The sequence below is a fragment of the Apis florea genome, unplaced genomic scaffold (genome assembly GCF_048593485.1).
Source record: "Apis florea isolate Af1SG1 unplaced genomic scaffold, ASM4859348v1 contig_3571_pilon, whole genome shotgun sequence".
In the NCBI taxonomy this organism is placed as follows: Eukaryota; Metazoa; Arthropoda; class Insecta; order Hymenoptera; family Apidae; genus Apis; species Apis florea.
In genome coordinates this window covers 747,666-770,853 of record NW_028256783.1, presented here as the reverse complement: position 1 = coordinate 770,853, position 23,188 = coordinate 747,666, and the positions used below count along the sequence as shown (strand labels likewise).

The window sequence follows — 23,188 nt, the reverse complement described above, 5'->3', positions numbered from 1 at the left end:
TATTTAGAAAATCACTTAAAATTAATAATAATGAAGTCGTAAGTTACTTTAACAAATTTTTATTAAATAGTCGCGGAAAAATAAACATAAAAAATTACACAAACTTGGAAATTATAATATTTTATATAATTGTCGTAAAGAAAAAAAAAACTAAGTTTTGTATTTATCTACGAGCATTTTTATAAAAACAATAAAAATATTTTTGAGTAGAACATATAAATATATTTTATATATAATTAAAATCGCATAATTTCAGTTAATCATATCTAAATTCTCACATTGAACTTAATACATCTAAATAACAAAAAAATCTATTTTTCATATTCTCGTAAAAGAATATTCCTAGATTAATTCATGTTTTTTCAAGTATTACCTTAAAAAGTCATTATATTTGCGAATTATTTATTCTTATTATTAATTCTTATTCTATATTAATGTCAAATGATTTAACAATATTCTGATGAAGAAAAAGCAAATCAACAATAAACAGATGATATGAACTAAACGATAAAATTTTATAATTGCATTATAATTTTTTTAAGAAATAAATAAAAATATTGATAATTTCCTAAAATTCAGTTTTTATTATGTTAAATAATATAATTCGAACAAAAAATATTTATTTTTGGATTTTAATAAGCATGAAAGTTATAAACTTTATATTGAAAATATGATTTGCATCAAAATTTTGTGAAAGAATCGTATTATCATTATATTACTACATAATACAATCTTAATTTAAGAGGCTAACATGTATCATTATAATAAAGTGGAAATTGAAATTAAAGATTATATAAATAATCCATAATATTTTAGTTATCTTAATATTTGCAAGAATCGAAGATTATTCTTGCCATTATTCTATCCAAATTACTATCAATATTCATTTGTTTCGTTCAAATACAAAAAAATTTCTCAATATTTTTAAAATTGTAAATTTGCTTTATTTTAAAATAAGAAATGATAGCCAACAGCGAAAACAAAATTAACAAAAAAAATTAGACACTTTTTAATATTTTTATATATTATGTATGATAACAACATATAAACAATATACTATCAGTTATCAATCTGCAATCAATATTGATATTATTGATTACATACATACATTGATTACATTACATTTTTTTTTATATGGAACAGTTAGATAATAATTGAAATCTATCTCATATTTACCTCTAAAAGTTCAAGTCTACCGTTCTGCTATTATTTAATAATACTAATAATAATACTAGTGAATAATTTGATTAGCGATTTCTTATTGTTAAAGAAATACAGTTATAGCTACAATAATGTTGGAAATATTTCATAGTAATAGATAAAATAAATTAGAATAAAACAATTAAAGATATTTTTTGTTTATTTAAAAAATATTGAGAAATGATGTTATGATACTTTATTAACAGAAGATTTTTTAGATTATTTTCCATTAATTGAAAATCAATTAAATAAATTGAAAAATTAATTCAATTTTTTCACCACATAAAAAATTGGAATTAATTAATATAACTAATATTAGTAAAATATACAAAAATGTTATTATCATTCTGAAAAAAAGTCATATAAAGTAATGAGAAATAATTTACTTATTAATTATTAATAACAATTATTAATAATAACTAATAATTTAATAATTAATTAAATTATTAAATTAATGAATAAAACCAATCAAATTATAAAAATAATCAAATTTAAAAAAAAAACGGTATATGTATTATTATACAGTTTTTTTGGACGGAAGATTAAAAATTTAATTTATAAATTAATTATAAATCTATAAATAAATTAACCTATAGATCTAAATATTATATTATAATATTATATTCTAATATAAATTATTATTATTATAAATATAAATTAAATATTATATTATATTATATAATAAATTAATATATAGTGTATGTGATGTTGATAAATACATTGACATTAAAAAAATTTTTAAAAATCAATTTTAAAATAGACCTCAATACTAAAACAAAACAATAATTGAAGGATTTAATGTAAGAATTAAACAGTTCTTTTTTTATCGAAATTGAAATTTTATTATATGTATAAAAATAAAAATAAATTAATATTTTTTCTCGTGTTATTATGGAAATAGAAACAGATTATAACATACAATTTTGATTCAAGAGCAAGATAATTCCAGTTATCAGATTCTTATATCAATTTAATTCCACTAAATCCCTATTATTTTGAATCGTACATTTATCGTTATTAAATATTTTGTTTATTTACAAACTATTATTCGTCATTTTAATTAATATATTATTATTTTGTGAATATTCAAATGAACATGTTTTTTATAAAATGAAAAAACGACAACATTTAATACAACAGTTAACAAAACCATAAATATAATAAGTATAATATAATATAGTATAGTTAATACAAAGACAAAAAACAAAGTCTAAAATACAAAAAAAAAAGAAATCTAAAACTCATTAAATGAAAATTAATTGAACTACAAAGAAAAAAATAATCACTTATTATATTAAATAATATAAACACACACACACACATACACACACAATATCATAAAATAATGATATAATAATATTATATATTAAACTAAATTATCTATATTAATTATATAAACTATATATTATTTTATATTATTTTATATATTAATTATTTAGAATTAACTATTTAGAATTATTTAGAATCAAATCTAAATTTAAATGGGAATTTATACAAGATGCCTCATTTAATATTACTATCTTAAATTATGTCATTATTATTATTCGCAGTGAGAATATTTTGATGGACATTAAATGATTTCAAAAAATGCATCTACTGATATTATCAATGCATATATTGAATATTAATTTTTTATAATTTTGTAGTTTTTTGAATGCGTTAAGGATATATAAAGGTCAACTTTCATGTTTTAAATAAAATCGTATATTTTTTTTTTATGCATCAATCAATGTAGTTTTTAATTCTCTAAAAAAAAAGTAAAAACTTATGTATTTCGAAAAATAATTAGTGTAGGAAATATTTTGAAGTAAATATTGTAGTAAAGCAAACTTCATTCGCTTATTAATAATAAGTTAATAATAAATTAATATAATAATTATTAATAATAATTAATAATAATTATTAATAAAATTAATAATAATTTATTTATTAATTATTTATGAAAAGTAATAATGTAATAATGTCCATTTACATTTCGATATTTATGAAAATGATACAATAGTGATCGTCTCGATTTTGTAACATGTTAGGAAATATTTTATGATATTCATTTATGATACATTCTTTCATATCGAACAATGTAATCGGAGTTTTTATATAAATTTTTTTTTCTCATCCATGAACGTAACATTTTTGAGAAAATTAAAAAAAGTTATAAAAAACCCATTCTCAAAATTCTATATGACAATGAAAATCATTATTAGTCAACTTTTAAACTTTAAGATAAGTGATACATGGAATTTGTCCTTACAATACAAATTTATACGTACAATATTCGTCCAATTAATTTTTAATTATCTTTCAATTTCACGATAACTCAAAGATGGATTTAATATAACTGCAAAACTTTAATTTTAATTATTTTAATTATTTGGTTATTGCATTTCATTTAAAATTATATTTTCATTTGTCGATATCTTATCATCGAAAAGATTTTTTTTTTTGCGATTCTGTTGAAAATGTTTAAAAACGGTTAAATGTCTATAAATTAAATATTTTTATAGAAAATTACAAATTGCATCGATTGATGAAAAAATATACTATTTCATTTAAAAAATAAAAATATGATTGATATACGTCTTAACGCGTTTACTAATAAAAAAAAAGAAAAAAAATAATAATAATATCAATATATACACTTCTTAAAATTATTTAATGTTCATCAAAACATTTCTCACTGTGAATAATAATAATAATATAATTCAAGATGATAATATTTTGTATATAAGATTCTCTATATATAAAAAAAATTTATATTATTATATATATATTAAATTTACATTTTTATAAAAATTCTTATGAAGAAAAAATTTCTACATAAAATATCAAAACTTATATGATCGTCCGATCTACAATTATGAAGCCGTACAAACAAATTAAATTTTAAATATTAGAAAAATTTCAAAGTAAAACATTACAATAATTAATATTTCATATTATAAAAAAAAGAAAATAATTATATTTAACTTTGTATATAAATGTGAGATAAGTTAAGTAAACATGCTAAAAAAAATCATAATTATGTTTGAAATATTATGAAAACAGATCTTCATAAACTGAAATGAAAAAAATATTATGCTTTAACGATGAATGATGCGATATTGCGTCAATATATATATTGCTTTCTGTTATGGATGACATAATATCGCATAAAAGATCATATAATTTTCTATTATGAGTAATGCAATAATAATCAAATAATATTTTTTATGACGTAGTATTAGAGTGTAAAATATTTTTAAATAATGAATAGTAAATAATTTTATTTATTTTAAAATACATGTATCGATTTGAAAATGGAATATTATAAAAAATATTTAATCTAACAAATTTTTAAATAGTATTTGAAAATATTATTTTATTTAACGAACATGATTTACATGAATGATTTACATTCAATATATTTTTGAGTTCTTACATCTCTTTTTATAAATTTTATTAAAATTTATGATATTGATTAGATGGTTTTTTCATAAAAAAATATTTTTTATTATCATTATTTATAATTTTAATTTTTAATATCTTGACGATAAAATTTTTTAACTTTCAGTTCAAAAATTAATAAAACAGCATCCTTATGAGATAACTCGATACTTTAAATAAAATTAAAGTATTTATTTTATGTCAGATTAGAATATTTTAATAAAAATTTTAAAAATAAAAAATAAAATATTTTATTTATTTAAATTTTATTTTATTATTCTATTTAAAATACTATTTTATTTAAATTGAATAAAATTTAAGATATTAAAATATTTAAAATATTTATTTCACCAAATATTATGCACCATTGCATACTGTCTTGTAATGAAGTTTATGAACAACAGAAGTGTTATATTTTACATTTAATGCTATTAAAATAAGAAATTTATTTAAATAAATTTAATTAAGTTATTTAAATAAATTTATTTTAATAAATTTAATTAATTTATTTAAATTTAAATAAGAAATATTATTAGAAAATAATTCGATTGTTGTTATTTTTTGATTTGAATATTTTTTTAAAAATACTTCGATGATTATATATCGCAAATAGTACTAATAAAATAGTGATAACAATTGTAGAAGCGCTCGAAATCTAAAATATAATCGGTATTACGGATTTTAACATGCTGTGATAATATCTATAATTGCAGATATTGGTAATGATTGGTTACTATTGTTATTCAACAAATGTATCACATTTTAATATGTAAGGAATTTTTTACATTATGAGGATAGTATAATAATAAGGAGTAATAATGAGGATAGTAATAAAGGAAGCAATATTTGATGGAAATTAAGAAATATGTAACAATTTGTGAATTATTTTGGTTAATTAAAGAAATGAAAAGATTTTTTACTTTAATAATAGACCATATAAAAAAAATTATTATTGATGTAAGAATTCAGTGATAAATATAATTCAATTTTTTTTATAACATATCAAATTGGAACAATAAAGTGTATCTATATTTGTTTATCTACATTTTTCTAATTTTAAGAAAAAAATATTTGATATAGAAAGATTGTTCGAAATTCAAAAGCTAATTGATTATTTTACACAAATTTCAGCTATTTATAAATTAGAAAATATTTATTCTATCGATAAAAGAATAATTCTATAGAAAAATCGTAAAATTTTTAATAATTCTACGAAATTTATAAATACGGAATTTTTTAAAGAATGAATTCGTGTAAAAATAAATTCGAAAGGATAAGATACATTATAAATTTCAAAATTTATAATAAAATATTCTGAAATTTAAAAAATATTAAAAATTTTTTTTAATTCAAATTTAGCTTTACAACGTTTACACGTATAATTTTTCTAATAATATAAAGAATTAGATTAAATTAGAATGTAGATCTTAAAATATGTACTTGTGAAATAAATTGAATATTATTCCACATAACATTTAAAAAATCGGAAATTTAAAATAAACGAAATGATAGATTATCAATTTCTTCAGATTTCAATATAAGTTTGTCTCCACGATTTAAATAGTTTCTGCTATGAATTATAAATATTTGATTTTGTTATACTAGTTTCATAAAATAGATATAAATTGATATAATTTTTTATATGATAATTCATATTAATTTTGTTTTAATATTTGGAAATGGTTTTAGAAAGAATAAAAGCAAAAAAAGATGAAGTCCATTATAATTAATGAAAAAAAATTATTAGTTGTTTATATAAATATGTTATTGTTATATAAATAGTTTATATAAATAGTTGTTCGCTAAAATAATTTATATTTCAAAGATTTTTTATATTTTGCAATTACTTTTTGATCCATTGATTGCAATCCATATATTCTATATATATATTATAAATATATTATTTTGTATTTATATATTATAATATAAATATATTGTTTTCATTTTGTGTAGCAATATTTTCTTGTGCCACTTTGAAATAATCCAAATTTTTGAAGTAAAAATAAATTATTTTGTCTACATCAGTTCGTTTGAAATGAATGATTAATTGACGAATATTATATCTTTCCTTAAATCTCCAAAGCCAATCATGGCTTGTAATGAAATTCGATAGACTATCAATTTCTTCGCAAATGTCTATGGCCTTTTCTTTTAAAAAATTATCTAATATAATAAGTTCTTAATACTCGTTTCTTTAAGATTGACAATTGAAAATTAATATTTTCATATAGAAAGGAACGATTTCTTTTCATTTTTGAACAGTTATGACTTCTTAAAAATTGTGGTAAAATTTTTATATTTTTTCAGCATTTCTTTATAATTTTTTTTTATTAATATACTCGTTGGCCTATACATTAATGTTCGATTGGACTTTCTTAGTCCAATTTGTAGTCGTTCTTCCAATGTTGTTTTTTTTTTTTTATTGTCAAAAACTAAACATTATGTCATTCTTTTATTTAATATAACAAATGTGATATATTTTTCTTATGAAATCATTAGTATTCTTGATTTTTATTTTTTCTATTGTATATTGATGTAAATATATAGAAAATTTTTTATGTGGATTTTGTTATAGTATCTTATTTAATATTTAATACATATAGTATTGTTTAAGTTTCTGTAATTTATGCTAATTGTATTAATCGTTTGATTTACATATATATATTGATTATATTCTTTGATTACATATATATTCTGATATACATATAATTCTTGTTGACAGAGCAGTAGAAACAGAAAAAAATATAAATAAACTCACTGATTTGACTAAATGAACACATGTTTAATAAAATGTAATTGCGCATACCTGTTACAATATATTCGAAGTATGTGTGAAAAATAGGTACCAAGGCTAATAGGTACCAACTTAAACATAAAATAGTACCGCTAGTAATATTCAATAATAAAAACTATAAATAAAATTGTGTGATTTCAATGATTTTTTTAAATATTTTTTTTAAATATTTGTAACAGTTCTACATAATTCTGATCTCATAATTCTGATTTTTGTTCTGATTTGGATTGTTCGAAAAATAATTTCATTTTTTCACGAGTGTCGCTTAGATATTTATTCAGCCAATTTCATTCTAAACTGTATTGTTATTATATATTTTGAGAGTTGACATTTTAAGATTTATTTATAAGAAAAATTGGTTTAACTTTATGAGGTTGTGTTTTTTATTTGATAATAAAGATGCAAGACCAAAAGGAGCATTTTCGACACATTTTATTTTTTTATTACTGAAAATATAAAAATACTGTTCAGGAAAAAAGTTATGTGAAGTCTATAGAGAAGATGTATTAACAGTGCGCCAGTGTTAAAACTGATTTTCAAAATTTCGTTTTCATAATTTCGAGATTAAATATGTGCCACGTTTTGGAAGATCAGCTGAAGAAGACAAAATAAAGGCATTGATTGAAATAAATCGATGAATAACAACTCGAGCAATTGCTACGAGATTGAATTTATCAAATTCGACTGTTCATGATCACATGAAACAACTTGATTTATTTTCGAAATTCGATATTTGAGTTCCATACGTTCTCAAAGAAAGAGATTTGCTCCGTCGCATCGATATCTGTGATTTGCTGCTCAAATATAATTGGAAATGAAAAGTGGATCGTTTACGATAATGTTAAACGAAATGTTACGATAATGTTAAACGAAAACAATCAAGAAGCAGTAGAGCTAGCGCAAAGCATTTCGAAAGCCAATATTCATTAGAAAAAAGTGATACTTTTTGGTGGGATTTCAAGAGTTTTTTGGGGGGGGAGGGGAGGGCTTCTACCTAACAATTGCACGATTTAGAAGTGTATTGCAATTATTTGGATAAATTAAAGGATTTTATCAAACAAAAAGGAAAAATCTGAATTAATTAACAGGAAAGATGTAGTATCATCACAATAACGTTGGATTTCACATGAGTGCTTTAATGACTCGCTAGAAGTTGTACAGCTTAGATATAATATTACCACACTCACCATATTCGCCAGATCTGGTACCCTTGGATTATCATCTATTTCGATTTTTTACGGAATTCTTTAAATAGCAAAACATTTAGTTCAAATGAGGATGTCAAAAACTACTTGGATCAATTTTTTGCAAACAAAAATCAAAAATTCTACAAGAGAATCATACTAATATCTATTAAAATATCGCAACATATATTGCACCACAATGGTTAATATATAATTAAATAAAATACATATATTCTATTAAAAAATATATTTCATTGTCATAAAAAAAAGCGAACCTACTTTCTGAACAACTCAAGAATATCTCTCTGAATAATGCGAATCTATGATATTTACAGACAACAGACAATATTATATTTATTATTCATATCAAATGAGATACTATAATAAGATCTACTACAAAAATTTTCTAAATATTTACATCAATATAGAATAGAAAGAATAAAAATCGAAAATTTTAATAATTTCACAAGAAAAATATATCGCATTTGCTATATTGAAAAAAAAACGACATTGAATATATGCATATGCAATTTTAATATTTTATTTTATTAATTTAAATAAATATGCAGTTTATAAATTTTTATTATATCTATAGAATTGTTTTCATGAATATTATACAAAGAAAAAAATATTAATTTCCAATATGAAGTACATTTTATCACTTATATTGAAATTTAGGCAACTAGGTGACTTGCGAGCTATCTTCTCATCTGTTCAGAAAAGCCGGAAAATTATATAATATGTACTTTTTAATTGTTTCGCGGAATCATATTTCATATGTTTTATTTTACTGATCATGCACTAGTTAGTTTATTTATGATAAAAAAAAATCATTTAACTAAAACACGTGTATCTTTTTGAAGAAACAAATAGGAAAACTAATTGAGTCAGATTTATATGACTCGCTAGATTAGTGACATATTATTGTTTATAAATTATTATTATCCTATTTTTGTATTACTCTCTAATAATTTCATATAATATATATCATATATTGTTATTTTGATAAATATGTTTCCATTTAATTTAATTTAATTATATATTAATTTTTCATCATTTTTCTTATATGCTTTTTACAATTTTTTACAAATAATTTATTTTTTTACATTAGTTATATATTCAATAAATTAAAAGGTTATTTAATATTTAAAAAATATTTTCACATATTTCTACGTTATAAGTATTTTATTTTTACTTTGTCATATAAAAGTAATCAACGATATAGTTCAATAAAAAAGAAATAAAATATAATACTTCTACAAGGAACTTCTAATGGAAAATATTCCAACTCTCATTAATCACTCGTAATATAAAACTCATATAACTTAATCTTGAAAGAAGATTAGATTGACATAACATTCTCTTTTAAAAAAATTATATTTTACATCTTAATTTGTATCTTTATCGATAAATATGTGAAATGACATATGAGCTTCGATTATTCTTAAAGAAAAATTATTTTGAAAATATATAAATATAAGTATATTATAACTTCAGATAACATGATTATCTTTAATCATTAGTCATAAATTAAGTGAAAAAAATATTATAAATATTATATGGACATACAAATAGATGCATTTATTCATTTTGCAATATTACATAACAATTTAATAGAAACATAAAAAATAGAATAGATAATTAGTAAAAAAGTGAAAATTAGAATATATAAATTAAATATAATATTTATATGAAATAAAAAGAATATGAAAGGTAAGCAAATATTATATATTTGGAATTTCTATTTATGTAATGAAATAATCTTTTTAATAATAATGATAAAAAAATATGATTGTTATTTAAATAACAACCATACCTCGATGGTTTTAGATATTGATCTATTTTATCTAAAATTTTATTTCTTTATTTCCGTATTAATTTATAGATTGTATATATATATATATTGTATATATATATATATATATATTTATATAATTTAGAAAAAAACTTTATTTTATGAATTTAAATAAAAAATATTAAATACTTGTAAAATTGTATTACATATTTATAATTTACGATTTTTATAAATCTGTCTCATTTTTCTCGAAATAATTATTTGTTGTTATGTTACAATTTTTTCAATCATAATTCCAATATTTGTTATGTTATATTGTTTGCTTTTAGACATAATAATTGATAAAATTATAACAAAAATCTTAATATGGGCACCCAGATCTCAATATGCTTCACTCGCACCTCTGATTACAATCAATGAAATATTTAGTTTACGTATATTTGAATCAAAAGGAAATTTACGATATGGTTATAGCATAATATACGCCGGTATAGGCATTATTCTATGTATTATTTATCTTTACATAGCACTGAGAAGAAATTACGAAGGTTGGCCTGCATATGCAGAGATCACTTTTAAATTTTTTTTATTCATTATTGTTATAGTTGTTATGATTTTTATAATTCTTGGAATGATGAATACAAAAGTAAGTATTTCTAAAGCTATAATAATAAAATACAGTAAGAAAATTATAAGATTGTTGTTACAAAATATAAATGCTATATGAAAATATTCACTTTTTGATTACTGTTAATATACACATAATTATATTTAATCATATAAACATATTATATAAAATAATTTCGATAAAAAATACAATATAACCATAGATATAAAAGAAATCTTTATTTTATAATTACAATTAATGATGAGTAATATTTTAATTTAGCAAAAAGCTAATATTTATCAATTAATTTATCAATTTTCTATTTAAAGTTTATCTATTTTAATAAAGCAAAAATTAATATTAATATAACGAAAATTTATGATTTATATTAGATTTTAATAACAATCTTTGCTTCTCGAAAATTCTCGGAACAAATTATTTTTTATATTCTTGTTCATATAAATTTGTTTAACTTCAAATGAAAAACAATTTTTAAAGAATGGATCTTAATGATTTCGCATTATTAACAAAATGCACTTTACAGACAAACATTTATTAAAGATCTTAATAAAGATTAATATTGAAACTGATGCAACCATTAGGTCTCATAGAATATTAACATCTGTTATATAATTACATACATAGAAATGTCGATTAAATTTAATTATTTTTACTTTATATATCAATAATGAAGAGACCTAAACTTTAAACAAATACAAATATATTAATAATGTTATCTTTTTTTTGCAATTATATGTCATTTTAATTTATTATTTTATAATTTTTTAATTTATGATGTTTCTAATTTTTTTTTAATAAATTTTCTTTATAAAAAGTAAAAAAAAATTAGAAATAGATATTCAGTTTTGAATGAAAATAAATATGAAAAAAATAGGATTAAATTACAAATAAAAATCAGATTTTATTTTCATACCAGATAGAAATGTAAAAGGAAAATTATCAATAGATATTCAATTTGTAATATAAATAAAAATTAATAAAAATAAATTAAAAAAAAAGAAATCCGTGATAATATTGTTTCAATCAAATATAGTAAATAAAATAAAACATTTATATTAAAATGAATAAAAAATACTTATTATAGGCGATCATTTGACATTAAACAATCTTACGGATAAAAAAATGCAAACAGAAATAAAGTATTTGTTTCTGAAAATTTATAAAGTTTCTTATTGGATAGAATTTCATTTTAAAACCATTTACTAATTATTTTAATGATTTATGATCGATATACTTGTGAACATATTCAGTTTCGAATGAATTTTCACGTTAATTATTTTATATTATATTACTACATATTACATTATATTATATTACATATTATAATTATATTATATTATTATTATCTAATTATGTTACGAACGAAGATTAAAAATAATCGAAAGGGATTTTAAACTTTAAAAATATTTTAAATATTAGTTTGTATTATTAAAAATGTAGGATACAAATCCCAATAGCTTAAGTTTAATTTTAAGAATAATTCATCGCTCCATGGTTTTAACTTCAGATTCTTTAATGAGAAAATCAATTATTGTTGAATAAAATAACAAGATATCAGTTTGTTATAAATTTAAACATAATCTGAAACATAGTCTTAAACATAGTCTGAATCTCATTCAAAATTCAAATGCTACATGTTATTTATCTTCATTAATAAAAACGTGGAAAAAAACAACTTCATTTTCACAAAATTTTAACTAAGTAAATTTACCGTTTATTTAGAAATATTATAATATTCTAAAATATTAAAAAAAATAAAAATTAAAACTTAACTTAAATAGATAAATAAATGATATTTCAATATATATCAATATATATATATTTCAATATTTTCAATATATATATAAGAAAATATATAATTCTCTTTATTTTTATAAAATTTTAACAATTTTTATAACTTTCTTTTTTTCTTTTTTTTATAGCATTCAAGAATAATTATTGCGAGATGTGAAGAAATAGACAATACTTTAGAATTATTCGGTATTAAAAAAAATTATAGGAAAACTTTTCTTTTTGTTACACAATCATTAATTATATGGAGCACAATGATGTCAAGCCTTTACTTGTTAAATATATATTGGTTAACATATGAAAATGCATATATTTTAACATACATGCCAATTACAATTATTTATTTGGAGATTTTTACTTTTGTTATATTCGTAAGGTAAATTTTACAAAAAAAAAAATATTCATAAACTAAATTGCCTAGAAAAATAGATATAATAATTTAATTTCCAATTTCTTGCTACTAAATCAAAAAAGTATTATAATTCTCACAAAAAACTAAATATATATAATTCATAAGTATTTTTATATTCTTAAGCTTAAATATTTATTTGTGTAAATTTTTTTATCTTTTATATTTTTAAATTTTTGTTAAGTATTTTAATAGATAAATTGCATAAAATGAACATGATTATAAAAGAAGTGTACCAGTTGTCGAATATAAATGACATTAAAATAAGATACAAAATACAATCACATATTGCACATAAGTTTATACTTGTAATGGACTATCATAATAGAAAATATTTTACTCGGCATTTTCTCCAACTTATGAGGTATATTTAATAATTTCGCAATTAATATAAATAAAATATTTATTATTATTATTATTATTAATAATCTATTTCTTTTTTATATATTAAAGATATATGCATTTTGAGATTCTCAAACTTTCACGTGAACTTAATCGTGCTTATACTTATCAAATTCTGTTAGACTTAGCAGTGCATTTTACATTAATAACGTGTGGACTTTATAATATATATTTTTCTTTTGCATTAAAGTTAACAGATTTGTTAACAAATAAAGAAAATTTATTATTTCTAGTATGGATTATTATAAGTTCTACAAAAACTATTTTTTTAAATAATCATTGCAATAATTACTATCGCGAGGTAAGATTATATATTTTATTAATATATAAAATTATTAATTAATATAAAAGTAATTAATATAAAAAACTTCATAACAAGTAATCCTCATATTTTATTTAGGTAGAAATAACAGCACAATTGCTTCGAGAATTAGAAATTTGCTATTTGGATAATTCTATTAAAGACGAGGTAAGATTTGCATTCATATTAATTAAATTTAAAACTATTATGATAAATCTATTATGACATAATATATCTATTATAATTAATAATAAATTTTAATCTATTATGATTTAATATTAAAAAATATTAAAAATTATATAATATTAAAATCTAATGTAATTGCATATTCTTTTATGCTATTGCAAATCATATCTTAGATAATATAAAAATACCTGTTTGAATCATAAATTGTTGTTCATTTGAAAGCATCATAACTAAGCGATAATTGACTAGTATACCACGGCATTACTATATTCACATTAATTATATGAATTTTAATAGAAATGCATCCATTTAATAACAATAACTCAACATTAATATTACATCACATTTTTTCGCTAAGAACTTGAATATGTTGCATAAAAAATCTCAAAATAATAATAAATAGAAAAATCAAATGAAAAAAAATTTGAGGAATTTCATATTTATGCAATATATTGCATAAATATCATGAATTTTAAAGAATTTTTAATTTTTTTAATAAATAAAGATAAAATTTCAGAATACAAATTCGGATAATAATAAATTATTTTTAATGAAACAATCATAATTAGACTTAATAATTATAATTAGACTTAATAATAATTAGACTAAAATAATTTACTTTTTCTACATATATTTGACCTATATAATCATGATAGATCCATAATTATTATGATAATACATTGTATCTATAATTAAACTTTTAAATCTTCAAAAAATTTTAGTTATTATTAATTTTAATTTTTAATTTTAATTCATATATTTCACTTTTTATTAATTTATTATTTTATTTTCTCTTATCAGTTAAAAATATTTTAAATTTTTATTAATATATCGAAATTATAATTATAATGATAAAATTTATTTTTTTTATTTCTTTAAAAGTCAACTTTTTCTTTAAAAATAAACTAAAATAAATTTTATTGAATGAAAATTATAATAGTTTGTATTATTTTGTTTGTATTATTGCAAGTTCAGTAAAGTTCTAAAGTTCTTGAAAAAGTTTTTGAAAGTTAATGGATTCTAAAAGTTCGAAAGATTCAAAGATTCTGAAAGTTTTGACTGTTCTAGTAGTTCTTAGGTTTTGATAATTATAATTTGAAATTCAAAAAGTTCTCCAAAGACTGACACCTTTTAAAGTCCCCTCCATGTTCATCTTGCGAGCTTACAGGTTTTTAGTGGGGTACAATAACACACAAGTGTCCAATAACATTGTGGATCAGTCCTCTGATTGAGCAATATCCTCAATCTAAAGAAAGTTCCTTAGAATCTTGAGTCTATGAGAAGGGCTATGTCACAAAGTCTTTCACAAAATCCAGTTGTTTTTCAGAAAGCTATTTCGCACATATTTACAAATAATTCTTCTCAGATGATGCTGATTGTCGTTGAGACTGGCATAGCTATAAATGTCGTCTCAGACCTAGAACCACATTGACATTCCAATCACAATAAATTCTATATGTACAAAGTAAAGGATTACCAAATTTTTCTCTTAAAAATGGTATTGTCTGAACACCATCTGTTCAGTATTTGAATAGATTTGCCAAAAAAAATATTAAAAAAGTACTTATTTCTATGTTTATAGATAATTACATAAGAATTATGTTATATGATATATAATTATTCGTCATTATTACTAAAACATAGCATTTGATAATTTATATTATATAATAATATAATCGTCAATAATATTTCAATAGTAATAGTTAATATTAGTTCAATAGAATATATTTAAAAAATAGCATTTTGCAATTGTGAATTTATAGTGATCATTGATCCATGTACTGTCGACAGATATAGTATAATGGATTACCATTGCTAAGTTCTAATATGCTAAAAGTAATAACGAATGTAAAATTAAAACAAAAATAAATTATGCTTATTATATATTGTCGTATTATCATAAATTGCATATTGTATTATTATTAAATATTACTTATTAATACGATATTATTAAATTAATATATAAAATGACTAAATGAATGAATGAAGTATATGTGAACAATTTTGCAATAAAATCAATTTGTTCGTAAATTCTTTTTTGCGAGTTTATTGCAATATTTTCTTAAGTGATAAGCATTTATATTCGAAATGTATTAATCAGATATAAGACATTGATAATCAATAAATTCGAAATAGAAAAATCTTCATCAATCTGGATAATTTTTTAATATGTTATAGAAATCAATATTTTCAACAGTTTTTTTCTAATTTTATTTATAATCACTATGCAACTTTAATTTTTAAGAATTAAACAAAAAATTTGCACATAGATCATGGTATAAATAAAATATAAATATAATATAAAACAACTTTTAAGCAATCGAAGTTATAATGAATATTATATAGCATATTATAATGAATATTATAATGAATATATATTGTATAGCATCATTCTTGATATTTATTATAATTATAATTATAATCCATAAAGAATTCATAATCTTTAAAATTCGCAGAGTATCCAAACTTGAATTTTAATTTTAAGCCCATCATAATCTATAGGAAAGTAATTTTTGAACTAATAAAAACTAATAAAAATAATGATTATAAACAATTTAATCAAGATAAATTTCTTTATTTCATAAAGTCCTTCAACTTCTTCATTTATTGGATATCAAGAAGACTATTTTTGTCATTTTTTAATTGATTCAGATTCTCTTGTTTTAAATTTTAAAAATGCATTTGCAGACAATAGAAAAAATATGTGTGATTATATCTTAGCATATTATATTTTTATCGCACGTACAAAAATCCAATGTATAAATCTTTATGCAATTTAATATAATAGAATCCATTTGACCGATCATATTAATATAAATATAAATATTCGATTGAATTCTTACAAACCACAATTCTACTTACTATACAAAAACATTTGACATATGTTATTGATATACATGTAATTACATTTGTACATGGGATTTTAGATAATAATAATAAATATATGTTGACTAGGCAGTGAAAAACAATAAATAAAATATATGGATTTGGCTGAATGAATATATTTAATTATACATAATTGAGCGTTAATTGAGCGTATCTATTTACAAAACATTTAAAGTATGCATATTGAAGAAAAACAAACAGATACCAATGAAATAGTGATGCTGTTGGCAACATTCAATAATAATTAATAATTAATAATTAATAAAATCACAAATAAAATTTCATTAAACTTAAAATTCTATAACACTCTAAAAATGAACTAAAAATTTATTTAATGTATGTATTTTGTTATGTTTGAGTGTCATAATTCTGTGTGCCTTCCATGTCTTCTCTCTAATATTCTTGATATTCAATCGATTACTTTGTATCTCAAATACTTCTCAAAGATTTCGTTAGTAGATCTGCCTACTGATTCTCCGATGCTATATATTGCAGAAGAAACTCCTTTTTTTTGAATTTGTCTCGTATGAAGTGATAGCGTTAATGTATTTGCTTCTCCGATGAAATTCTGGGTTTTTAATAAGCTTGATTGTGCTCAAATTATATACATAAAAAATCATTGTAAAGTTTTTAAACATAACTAGATCATTGATCAGACTTTTCATCCATATGTAATCTACGTCGCTGAATGCTTTAATGTAATTATTTTGTTTTTATGCGCCTCCACGCACAATTGATATTGGTCTACTAGGATTGCTACTGCGTATCTGAAATCGCTGCGAAATTGTCTTGATGTAAAACTCTTGACGCAAATAAGAAATATAAAATTATGTGCTAATCGTTCAATTTGTAATCTTAGGTACGGTTAGGATTTTTTTTTTTAATTTATTTCATTGGATGTTACTTTTAATTCCTAAATTTTTTATCGGTCCTTCTCTCTTTAGTTAGGAAATAGACACTCGTAATCGAAGATTCTCAAATGATTCAATATTCATGAAAACTTCAAGTAGCATTTTTGTTTTCGCACGATTTGAACATAGTCTCGGAACATTTCTTTTTTAATCGAAAAAGAATGTTGATTGAATTATTGAATGTTGCCAACGGCACTATTTCATGTTGTATCTATTAGTTTTCTTTCATATATTTTTCATTTATTGTAACGGGCAATTATATTTTATTAAATACGTGTTCATTCAGCCAAATCAATGCGTTTATTTATTGTTTCCACAATCCTATCAACATATGAAATATTTCTTTTATTAATTAGTTTAATTTACAAATAAACTTTTGTATTATAATCTTGTATTAATAATATAACATTTTATTGATTCATTGAGTTATACATATCACAAGGCCAGATTTATGATACAATATTCATTTATTTAAATTGAATACTCGAATAATTGAATTAGAAATATTCATTTATCTAACACATAATTTAAAACTATATTTCCAATGTTTATATAAGTTACAATAAATTTGAATTATTTCCTTTTCTATTTTTTGATTTATCTATATACTTTTTTTTTCATGGGAAAAATTCTCATAAGACATTCCGACCCTACCTGGGAAAAGACCAGGCTAGTGACAGACTTTTACTTTTAAAACGGTGGTCTTCTCTGGCGTCCCCGGAGAGCACTGGAAATTCTTAGCGAACACTTCCAGTGCTTCCCTATTGTGCGCATCATCTATTTCGCTTAGACACGAGAGATTTGGGAAAATATTCGCTAATTCCTGAATTATGCTTTTTGGCGATGTTGGGGCGACACTGGCGCCGCTACCTCTACCGCCATCTGGCCGATATGGTCTCCTAGCCGTGTTAACGATGGTCTCACGTCTCTCGTTGACACGAGTGTGAAGCATCGCAAGATTTCCAGCGGGGACCGCCTTCGCGGATCGACGCGATGACTTGATTCAGCTCACTGTTATTGCTCTGGAGAAGGGGAAGGGGACAATTTCTTTCTCTTCCGTTCCTCCTCGAAATAGATCTCTCGCTCTTAATTCGCTATCTCCTTCCACAACATAACTTTTTTGCAAAAGGATCTATATATACTATAATATGAAAAAATAATCTTGATTCATATTTATATTTCCAATTGATTTTTAATTTTTTATCTATAAATGACATGTTGTTTGTATTCAGACGCTTTTTAAAAAAAATTTGATTTTTTAATTTTGCATATCCGCTATAATAATGTATTCAAATTATTCCTAAGTATACTATATCCTAATGATATTCTAATCTTATTTGGAATGTTTGAAAATATATTCTTATTTAGATTCAGTTTGAAAAATGTTATAATATTGAAAAATATATTGGATATTAATCCATACACATACATAAAGTAATAAAAATCTATTTACGGTTTAACATTACTATAAAAATGTTTAGAGAATAAGAGCTCATAACAACAATAATTTCAGGTACAACAATTTTCATTGCAATTACTTCTTCATCCGTTACAATTTACTGCTGGAGGTTATATTCTTAATAATAAATTATCAATGTTGGTAAGTAATTTATTTAGTAAATGAATATGTTTGACTTAATTATTTAAAAAATTTAATTTTTATTTTAGTTTTTTAGTACTATAGCAACTTATTTGATCGTATTAATACAAATAAGCTCAACGTCTAATTTGATACAGCCCTTGTCTCATATTTCAAATCATTAATAATGTTTATGATTATCAGAATCATGATTTGTAGTTAAATATATGTAGTATATTTCATAACATAATATTATATTTTATTAAAAAAATAATATTGAATAATTATAAATAAAAAAAGTTTTATAAAAATTATGTCTAATTCTTTTTTTCACATCACCCATTAGAATAAAAATATATATTCTATACTTGTAATCTTACATATTGATACTATAACAGTCATCAGATTTACCCTTTTTCAGTCACGAATTATTTAATCCTGGAAAAAAAATCATGGCTTTACTAAACAGTTCTTTGAATTAAATTATGATTTTTCAGTTGTATAAAATATCTCCGAAAAGTTTTTTAGGGGGGGGGGGGGAGGTATAACGCGTCCTCAAATAAGGACATTATGTTCAAGATGTCTAACAAGATGTCCAAACGGACATGGATGAACTTCCACGTGGAGATTCTTTTTGAGATTCTTGGAGATAGCATTCGATTGTCAATCTACTTTCTTTTTCTAATAGCTGACTTATCTATTTTTGTGAGCACTTTGGCTACACTTGTTCTAAAGTAAAACAAATCAAGTATCTTATTTTTAACATCTAATTGCGATGCTTTTTTCTTGTATTCAATTCAGGTATCAATTACATAAGCATGCGAAGTGTCCATTTTCGCGATCTGATGAATGTGCGATAAATTGTGAACAGAAAATCTATCTTGTCGATCATATGTTGATTGTAACATTGTCGATTTCAACATATTTTTTTTCAGTTTTATCCCATCTTTTGCAGACATTTTTTCTTCCATTTCCCAAAAAATTTGACATAACTATCACTGACTTATTGTCATACTATTTTATTATTATAATTTCTCAATCTTTACTTATAAATTACTACTCAATGAAGCCTCTTCAACCAAGCTTCTTCATGTCTTTGTCACTCGAAAATAGTAGGTTACCGAAGCGATTTTAGACATATCGCAAATATAATCTTATTTCTCAATTATTACAGAAAATTATATTTTGAGAAATAAAAATCGAAAATGAGAAGTACTCAGTATGAGTATTTTTTTCATTGATTCTTTCTGCTAATTTCAGTATTATTGATGCGAAGAGAACAAAAATTTATTTAAAATTATTTATTTATTTATTTATATGAGGACGCCATGACAGAAAGGTTTTAAATTAATTTTATACTTTATTATTATACATCTCTTATTATATTTTTATATATACAATTACAGAACAAATATTGATGTTATCAAATATTGTATCAAATATGTTAAGAAATAACCGTCCTATTGCATTGTTTCTCGTATATATAGGAAATCTGCTACTGTCACGAAGTTTGACGAAAACGTACGTTTTTTACCGATTGCACTAAATCTGATTTATCGAATACAATAACGAATAATTCAACAGTTTTTTTAACTTTTATTACTAATTTTAATAATCTAATTTATGATAATAATTTATTACGATAAAAAAATTGATATATCTTTATTATTTTTATCGTTTTATTTTTTTTTACTCATTTAACAATTTATTATAATAAACCTAATAATTGATATATTTTTTTATAAATTAAAACTAGTTTTATAAACTAAAACTAAATTTCTGTGATATTAGTTTTTCGATTCAACTATTATTATTCAATTATAATTGTAAATATATTATATAATTGTTAATATATTTTAAATGCCATTTTATGTGAAAAACAATTACAAATTATTCATATACTATGGACTGTTTTATAAATTAAAATTATAATAATAATTAAAATAAACAATAACGATTGAAATCTTGATTGAAAAGTTTATAACATGTGCAATATGAGTAATATCAATAACCTCAATAATAAAACTGTGAATCGAAGGAAAAAGCATAAAAAAACTCGGAAGATTAATTAATTTTGTTGTCACAATATTTAATAGAATCCATTATAAATTCCACGAAAAATAGATAGAATTAAATTGTTATCGCGTAATTGAGAGGTCATTCGCACTGGCAATAAATCATCCTGTCGCGATGATTTTCAAATTTATTTACTTACTAACTCACGAAAATTGAAACATTATATAATATAATATTAATTATAGTTTCCTATACATTGAAATCCTATAAATGTTCGAAAAAATATAATAAGAATTAAGCGTAAAAATTAATTACCAATAAAAATTAATCGAATTTGAGAAAATTAAAAATGCAATAAAATAATTTAAGATAAAAATTAAATAAATAAATAAATAATTAAATAAATATAAAAAGTAAATATAATACAAAAAAGGAAAGAAATACGAAAACTCATTTAAATTAAGGAACAACATAGAAGAATGGATTAAAGCGTAGTTCTTACCTTGTCATCTTTTCCAAAAAAGAAGAAAAAAAAAATTATGAAAATTATTGAATCATTCAAATAAATTATTTTTCATGTATTTTTTTTTTTTTTTTTTTTAAGAGAAAATTTTGACCGTTTTCTGATCTTGATTCCTTTTTTTTTAATGTTTTCTTAAAGAAATCGGTTTTCTGAAAGAAATCCTCTAGACATCGTGATGTCTCTGATCTGTTTTTGATGAAATATAAATTTCTCCAATGGCTATAATTATCTTTCATCATTAAGAAATATCGAGCATTTCCAAGCGAATTTTCTTACATTGGATCTGAGAGATCTGCATGAATGAATTCTCCGATGCATTTAGATTTTGTATCATTTTTTGAGAATAGTAGTTTATGTATTTTCATCTAAAATTCTAAATCATTCTAAAATGCAATTTTCGCAGCAAAATTTCTGATCTTTGATCTTTGATTTTGAAAAATGATGTTCTCAGATTTTAGAATTTTCTTCACTTGATTCACATTCTGATGAGTCAAATCAGAGACTGAAATCACTCTAATCATTTTTCACTCGACATTATTCAATAACAGCTATTTTTATGTCTAAAATTACAATTTTGATCAAATTCGATTTCTTAAAATAGGAATCGACTTACCTCGAAGAGTTTGTGCAAGATAATGTCATTTTGGTCATTTTTCACTCCATCTTATTCAATAACAGTTATTTTCGTATCTAAAAATCACAATTTTATTAAAAATCAATTGTTCAAAACAAGATTTTTAACAAAAAACGTAACTTCGTAATGTCGGCGTATCTCGACTTTGGAATACAAAACGAAAATCTAATCGTTTTCGACGCAGCGTATTATCGTAATAGCGATTTTCGAACGAAAAGCTATAAATTTGATTTTTTTCTAAAAATAATGAATTAAAAAAGAAATTAATCTCAAAGAATACAGAAATCGAAAATAATTCCTTTTTTTCAATATATGTTAATTATTATATGATAATTAATATTAATAAATATATAGGTAATAATTATTTTTTCAAAAATTATATTATATTATTATTATTTAAAATTATATTATATTATATATAATTATAAAATGTCATTAATATGTAATCTAGATAATTAATAATAATATTATATTAATATGTAATCTCGTTTTCTCATCGTTATTCCAAATAGTTTTAGATGATTAA

The 23,188-nt window shown here is 21.1% G+C and overlaps 1 protein-coding gene across 1 annotated transcript; it reads left to right on the top strand.

Moving 5' to 3' along the window:
- Window positions 1-8,589: 8,589 nt before the first annotated feature.
- Window positions 8,590-19,800, top strand: LOC105735353 (uncharacterized; the record flags this gene model as incomplete). The annotated part of the gene is made up of 8 exons (XM_086914075.1): window positions 8,590-8,803; window positions 10,726-11,042; window positions 12,947-13,191; window positions 13,409-13,588; window positions 13,678-13,927; window positions 14,027-14,095; window positions 19,424-19,510; window positions 19,579-19,800. Coding segments are annotated over 8 exons (1,458 nt in total), but the record flags the coding sequence as incomplete, so codon positions are not given.
- Between the last annotated feature and the right edge of the window lie 3,388 nt (window positions 19,801-23,188).